Here is a 7,953-nt window from a genome sequence, read left to right on the forward strand (position 1 = left end):
TTCGTTGCGATCGCGAATTGTAAATTTTCAAGGCTAGTTTTGTTTTTAAATAAAAATTTTTGAAATTTTCATATGTTGCAAGATATTTCGCATAAGAACGCGTACCCCCGCTAAACTGTTCCCGTACCCCTGGGGGTACGCGTACCACGATTTGGGAAACACTGCCATATATGTTCTCATTCCGATGAGACTTTTCCGCATACGCAAAAGTTGGAAGTAGTGGGAACGTTGATTAAATGAATTAATTTCATCCAATCAGAGTGCGTAGTGTGTACCCAATCAGAATGTGCGTTTAATTAAATGAATTAATTTTACCCAATCAGAATGTGTAATTGTATCAGAGTTTTACCGTACTGGAAAGATATCTTGAGCAAATGATCAAGCTTCAAGCGCGCCTAATACTGCACAAATAAGAAAGCCAGAACCTGTCATTCTAAATTAAAGCAACAACAAGCAACCAATCAATTTTCTGTTTAATTTTTTGGGTCTGTTTCGAACGTTATCTTTCGAATAGTGTCTTAGGAAGAAGTATGTCGTCTAATTTTACCGAAAAACCAATTGTTGAAGTTTTAAAAATCACAAACCAGCAACATTCTGGACGCAAACCTGAATTTCATGTCCCTAAACCATTAATTTGCTTTGTTTGCGGAACTGATTTTGTGACTGACAAGGATTTGCAGCAACATTATGTCGAGCATATTGCTGTAAAACCATATAAATGCAAGTTATGTGATAAAAGTTTTATTTCTGAGCGAAATCTCAAGAAGCACGAAACCAAACATGCGGGATTGAAGCCATATCAATGTGATATATGCAAAAGGAAATTTTCTAAGAAATTAAAATACGAGATTCAGTGTCGGACACACGGCACTGAGCAGCTTTGTGTTTCTTGTTGTGAATTATTTTCTTTAAACGATGTTGATGATTTTATAGGTTCAGTTCGTCATGACTGTGACACCTGTAATCAACGGTATTTATTCAAACCTGTTATTGAAGTTAGTAATGGACATCTGAAGCCATATCTATGTACAATTTGTGGGAAGAGCTTCAGCAACAGAATTAGCTTAACCAATCATTCAATTTCACATAAAGAGCAGAGGAAACGATTTTCTTGCAATATTTGTTATGAAGCGTTTCCTACATTGCATGGTTTAGATAAGCATGAAAAAAGTCACATACAAATCAATGTTCTCCCAGATGGCTCTTGCTACCCATGTAAATTGTGCTATGAATCTTTTACTTTTCAGCATCAGCTGGAATCACATTATAATGATACTCACTTTGGGGAATTTAAGTATGAATGTAATATTTGCAAAAGAAATGTCTTCTTACACCATACTCTTCACGCTCATGTTAAGACTCATGTTGAGCAAAAACATTTTAAATGCAGATTTTGTCCAAGAACATTTACATCTAAAACATATTTGAGAATTCATCATTTGGTTCATGATAGCACTCGTAAATTCGAGTGTGGTGCATGCGGAAAGAGATTCTCCACAAACGTTAGATTGAAGCTGCATGGTATAGTGCACATGGATAAAAAACCATTTAAATGTGTTGACTGTCACTTTGGTTTTAATAACAAAACATACCTAAAGCGACACTATCTGAAGCATATTGAAGAAAAGCCTTACAAATGTGATAAATGCCCGATTTCATTTACGCGTAAAATTGCTCTCCAAAAACATGAATTTGCTCATAAGAGTTCTGATGAGTATAAATGTCAAAATTGTTTTGTAAATTTTATAAGTTTTCAAGATTTACATAATCACTATCGAGTTAAACATCCTCGTACAAAGCCTTACTACATCTGTTATATATGTCTCAAGGTTATTCGCCATAAACAAAGTTTTTTCAGGCATTGCAGGTTGCACACTAATGATAGACCTTTTAAATGTAAATACTGTGATAAAAAATACACTCTGAAATATGATCTTCATAAGCATCATAAAAATTGTCATCCTAATCTTAAAATAAAATTTTAAATTAGATCCAAAGTTGGCAGTATGATAATTTTAGTCTAGTTCATAAAACTGGCTGCTAAAAAAAATTATGTGTCTCATATCATGAGATTTTCTTGTGTTGCTATTTTACACTTTTATTTTTCAAGTTATCTATTTTTTTCCTATTAATTTCTATCAAAAATTCTTTTTTAATTGGTTTTCAAAAATAATTTGATGTAGCCCATAATACACTTGTTAATTATATATAAGTTTGTCAATTTTGTAAAAAAAATATTTAGATGGAAGAAACTTTTTTATTTATTATCAAACATAGTGTAAATTTTCAATGCATTTCCTTTTCAAGATTAAGTTTTATCATCTAAGTTTGTAAAAGAATTGGAATTATTTGTTACACAGGGAAATATGTTTTTCAATTTAGAAATCTTATCTCTTATTTTAAATTTAATAGTGTATTTCAAGGAATTTTAAATAAAAGTAAATAATTCTAATTTAAATAGGATGTTTTTATTCTACCTGTATTATGTATATATTGATATTTAGACACATTTATTTAAAAATAAATTTACGTGCATTTTATTCTTACGTACGTTACATACCTTATCTCAGTGTCTTTGTTTATCACTGAATCTTTGTATTTTTTTGTTTTTGTTTGTATATTTGTGTTTGTGAAGACACATTTTAAAAGAAATTTGAGAATTTCGTCTTAATTTTTAAATGAGTAAGGTTTCTTATAGATATATGTTTATATTCAGGCAACATTACACTTATTTAATTTTGGGATGAGAAAAAAAAAAGAATTCCATATTAGATAGACCTGGACTAAACTGATATGGTGGATAAAATAGAGATCTTGGCACTTTTAACTAAACTTCTGCTGTCATTTATCAGAAATCACTTGAAACTATTTGCAGACAGTCCCTTTGGAGTATAAGGCAAAATTAAGAAATTTCGCTATTGGTCAGTTTTAGCATTTTTAACTGAGGCCACTTTTTCAAAAATTTCAATTTTTAAAAGATTTTAAAAACTGCTGATATTTATAATTTTTATTCTTATCTCGCCCCGCCCTATTTTAGGGCATACGAGAGTTGATACATACACAAATAATACATTAAAAATACGTGAATCTCTAAAAGTTACATCAACAGTGAATATAAAAATCTGAATAGCTGATATTTATAATGTAATTTCTATCAAAGAATTTCTCAAAATAGGTTATACATCACAAGATTTATTTCTAAAATAAAGAAATTTTTAAAAAAACAAGCGTAATAGTTTCGAAGTTATAATTGTTTTATGTATAAAGAGTACAAATATGTATCTATTTACTTATCTGATATTGCTATCTAAACAAGTGAGACATTGTTAAACTCACAAAAAAATTAACTTTTGAAATATTAGTCCTTTTAATTTGTGTTTGATATCATTTGATTAAACACAAAATATATATGATACAATACTTCACTTGTCTGTATAGCAATATAAGATGCATAGATAAGTGTAAGTTAAAAATGTACGTTTTGTGCATAAAACACTTATAACTAAACTATTAGTCCGATTATCTCAAAATTAGTCCCATTCAACTTAGCCTGTAAAATTACTTTGGAAATATTTCTTTCATGTTCAGATAGCTGTGTAAAGCAGAGTGTGCATAAGTATATGTCTTTATACAAAAAAACTCAAACAATGTTTTAACTGTTTTTTCTATTGACTTGTGTATAGTTTTATTCGATTCAGAGTGGAAAAAAAAAATAAATATGTAGCAAACTATGTTTAAATGTTTTAAACTGCACTGTCAGATTTGTAAATAGGTACAAATACGAAATTGTACTTTTTGTTCATTAAAAGCCTTATTACTTTCAAACTAATAGTTGGATTGTTTCGGGACTGGTCTCATTGAATTCAGCATGAGAAAAATGCCTCGAGAAATAATTTAATTCTCTTTTAATCACACTCAGAAAGAAAAAAAGGGAAAATAGAAGAGTTTTTAGGTATCCATTATAATAACTTTCAGTATAGCTTTCTATGGGGGGAAAAAATAGAAGAAGTAGAATTTTATCTAGACTTTTAGTAAATATTATGTTTATATATTGATTAAAATATAAATAATTGTGTTTTGTTCATTAGATATTACCTGATATCATGGGTGCAAGTCTTCCGTCCCCAAGACGGATTTCCGTCTTTCGAAAATGTCCGCGGACGGAAGAAAGACGGAAACAAGACTGACTCGAAGACGGAAATGTTTTTTTCTGTCCCTAAAAATATTTTTTAGGTCTACGTTATTGGTCTACTTTCTTATGTCCTGTTGTTATTTTATCAAAAGACAGATGAATAAATATTTTTTGTACAGTACTTAAACTTGATGTATTATGGTAAAGCTTTCTTAGATAGTTTGCATATGTCGAGGGGGTATTGTGTATGTTAGGTATTTCAGTCAAAAAATTTTCAGTCTTGGTCTTTTTTCCAACTTGCACCCATGCCTGATATCTAAAATACAATAATAATTAAAATTTAAAATAAAAATGTGTTTATTAAAATCTTTTATATAAGTAGAGATTTAAAATGATGTAATATATAGAAACGATTAGTAATATATTTGAAAATGTTTACTTATATTTGTTCATATAGTCACTGCATTATACCTAGGCACTATTTTTATAAATATCTAAAGCTGTTTGAAAGTTACTAGAGTGGTTCCAGACGTTAGTGGGTACCCTACATGAAATTTTGGATTCTCAATTGCGTTTTCCAGCTAGCGAGTTGGTAAAAAGTTAAAACTTGATCGTGTAAAAGTGTTTGAAAATTCCACATTTTTATGTAATTTATATTATGATGCATCAATATTTTAATAAAGAGAGTTAAGAGTGTTTTTCATTGGAAGGTACATGGAAAAATGTACCTCACATGTACATAACATTTACATAGCAATGTAAAAAGCATACATAAGTACATGTAAAAAGCACTTTTTATCCACAAAAGCCTTTTAAATTTGGAACTACTCATTCTATTGACTTGTGCATAATCTCATTAGATACTTTTTTTAATTGAGTAGATTCAAATATTTTTAAAACCTCTTTAAACATAATAATTTTATAAATGCCATTTTTAATTTGTAAACAATTTTTAAGCTGACTTTTTATTAACTTTTTATTCATAACACTCTTTATTGAAATATTGATGCATCATAATATAAACTACATCAAAATGGGGAATTTTCAATCACTTTTACACGTTCATGAAGGATAACTTAGATCTTTAATTTAATTAAATTTTAATTTTTTTTAATAAAGATATATTCTTCTGTTAACTTTCTTTACGGTTATGGACATGTATAATGCAAAAGCATGCTTTTCACATTGTTCTATTTAATGTTTTCACAATTCATTCAACCACAATCTATTTCGACCTACCGTCGGTCCATAGCTTATGAAACCGCCAATCATTTTACATATTTGATGAAATACTTGCGAGTCCGTGTGTGCATCTACTGAGCTGAGTTCAGTGAGATTCTAGCACTCTCATGTGCAACTATGCTGCATTTTGCAAGATTTCAGGCTTCATTTTCCATCCTCTGATATTGAACCAAAAAATCTATTGATCATTTTATAATGGCTAATATAATCAAGAAAAAAGTTCTTTGTCAGAAACTAGTTATTTTATCATGATCATGTAAAGTCAATTATTTTGTTAATATAGTACTTAACAATGTTTTTTGAGTATTTAAAAGGTGCTTATTTTTTGTTGTAAGATTTGGCTACGCACCCTGTTAAAGTTTTTAAAGTAAAAGTTTTACTCAATATGGAAAGAAGAGTGTGCTGCAGAAAAACCACTTATTTGACATTGAATAGATTGAGTTCCGTATTTTCCAGGGAGGATCATTTCTTTAGAGATTTATGGTTCAGGAATCCATCCAACAAAACAAGCCATTATATTCTCAAATAGTGAATGTAAGAGAATAAAAGGAGGAGGAATGACGTTGGAGAATGACTAATTGTCTGTCAAACGTACTCTTAATATAATGTGAATTTGTTGATACAAATCTTAAAATGTTTTCTGTAGAAAATACTTTGGTTTCGTTTCAAAATATAGTTTTAAGTTTTCTATTTATATCTCGACAGATCCTTGGAGAAATTGGGACTATTTTGAATCGAGACCAAAAGGTCGATTTCCAAGATAATTACCAAGATCTTATTAATTTTTAAGTTAACAATAAGGAACCTATTTACACTTTTACAACGTTTTACATATTTAGTTCTTTGATATATAATTAAAATACTTATTAAGAGATTTTCCTGAGAAACTAAAGAAAGACTTTTTTTCTCTAAAATATTTGCTAATAGCTGGCTCAATAACTTCTTTATTTATCTGATTTTTCTAAACGTTTGTTATTGTTGTATTTAGCACTTCTCGTAGGTTTTTTATTAATTTATATTTAGTTTTATGTACCAATATTAGTCTGGGAAGAGATTATCTAAATTTTTCCTAAAAGTTATTCGAAAGGAATAATAATTTAATATGGTGACTGTCTGTTATTTTAATAATGTTTTTTATACGAGGTCATTTTTAATTTCTTTTTAAACCCCTATTAAGATAGTATATTTCATAAACAATTTATTACGAGTAAGCTTGTTGCTTCGTCATGAAAACTGTCATCATGTGCAAAGGGTGCGTAGCGTTTGTAAAAAGTACTTAAAGGTGCTTTTTGGGGGATTTCGTTTTTAAAAGCTTTTAAATGTGCTTTTTTCAGCTGGCGTTTTTAAAAAGTGCTTTTTTTCCGAATAATTTTTTTTTCCCTTCAGTGATATCTGGTGGATCCCATGCATTTCACGAAAAATGGGGAGTTTGCTACGTAATCATTCACGCGGACTTCATGTCGTACCCACGTTATGACTTGCGCATGCGCGCACCGAAATCCGAGTGCTCCAATTCGGATAGAGAATATCAGATCCTTATGAAATCTTTTTCTTTTTAATTTATTTTAATTTTGTTCTTGTTTATTTTATTTTACTTCTAACACTTTTTTTGACGTAGGGGGTAAGGGTACTTTTGCTCTGAGTGCAGGGTCAAGTTGAATTCACTCGGTGATGTGGGAAAGTACTGATTGTTTCGATTTACGCCCGTTTCTTTTTTTTTTTTTAACGCTAAAACTGTTTATAAAAAGTTTTTGTTTTTCAATAATATCATTGATTGAATATGAATTTCTTGAGTGCTTGAAAATTTTTGTAAAGTGCTTGAAAAGTTTTTAAAAAGTGCTTATTTTTGATTCAAAGATTTGGCTACGCACCCTGTGTGCAATTTTAGATACAGCTAGTGAATAAAGTAAGAATGAAAGGATACCAATCAATGAATAGTTACATAATCAGCCATAAATAGCAGTGAATTTGTTGGTGAATCATTGAAAGACATTTTAGTGAATAGTCGGATCAGTGAAAGAGTTTATAAATGCATAAAAATCTTTTTAAGCCTGTAAATTGTTTTACAGCATTGGACAAAATTTTTTTTTTTTTTTTTAAATTTTAGACAAAATAACGACAGTTTGAAAACAACTTGCAACAGTAATGTATATTTCGAAAATAAAATAGCAAAACAACTGGTTTTGAAGAGTTTAAAATTGCGTGCGACTGCTAAAGCAAAAAAAAAATAAATAAATAGATTTTAGTGTTTATGCTTATATATGCTCATTAAAAATATTACCTATAGTAAATATTAATTCTAGAATACTTGAGGTGATATTCTCATTAGTTTAAACTTACGGTTTCCTTTTTTTTTAAACATTGAATGCATGAATTGTAATTTATTATGTTCACATGTTTCCCAAATCAACATTTAGGATTGATACTAATTTTATGATTATTTTATCAAAATCATTAACTCTTTGCTTAGTAGAGGTAGACATATTCCTTTCACCCACAAGTTATCTTGCTCAGATCTACATTTGAAGATCTCAAATTTTTGACGATTTTGCCTTTAGATTAAATCAAGATCATCCATT

The 7,953-nt window shown here is 29.3% G+C and overlaps 1 protein-coding gene across 1 annotated transcript; it reads left to right on the top strand.

Moving 5' to 3' along the window:
* The first annotated feature begins 377 nt into the window (after nt 1–377).
* On the top strand, nt 378–3,829 carry LOC107451132 (zinc finger protein 14-like). Its single transcript, XM_016067136.4, has one exon. The coding sequence runs from the start codon at nt 531–533 to the stop codon at nt 1,983–1,985; it is 1,455 nt and encodes a 484-aa protein (XP_015922622.1). The 5' UTR covers nt 378–530; the 3' UTR covers nt 1,986–3,829.
* Nucleotides 3,830–7,953: the final 4,124 nt, after the last annotated feature.

The sequence above is a fragment of the Parasteatoda tepidariorum genome, chromosome 6, assembly GCF_043381705.1.
Source record: "Parasteatoda tepidariorum isolate YZ-2023 chromosome 6, CAS_Ptep_4.0, whole genome shotgun sequence".
Classification (NCBI taxonomy): Eukaryota; Metazoa; Arthropoda; class Arachnida; order Araneae; family Theridiidae; genus Parasteatoda; species Parasteatoda tepidariorum.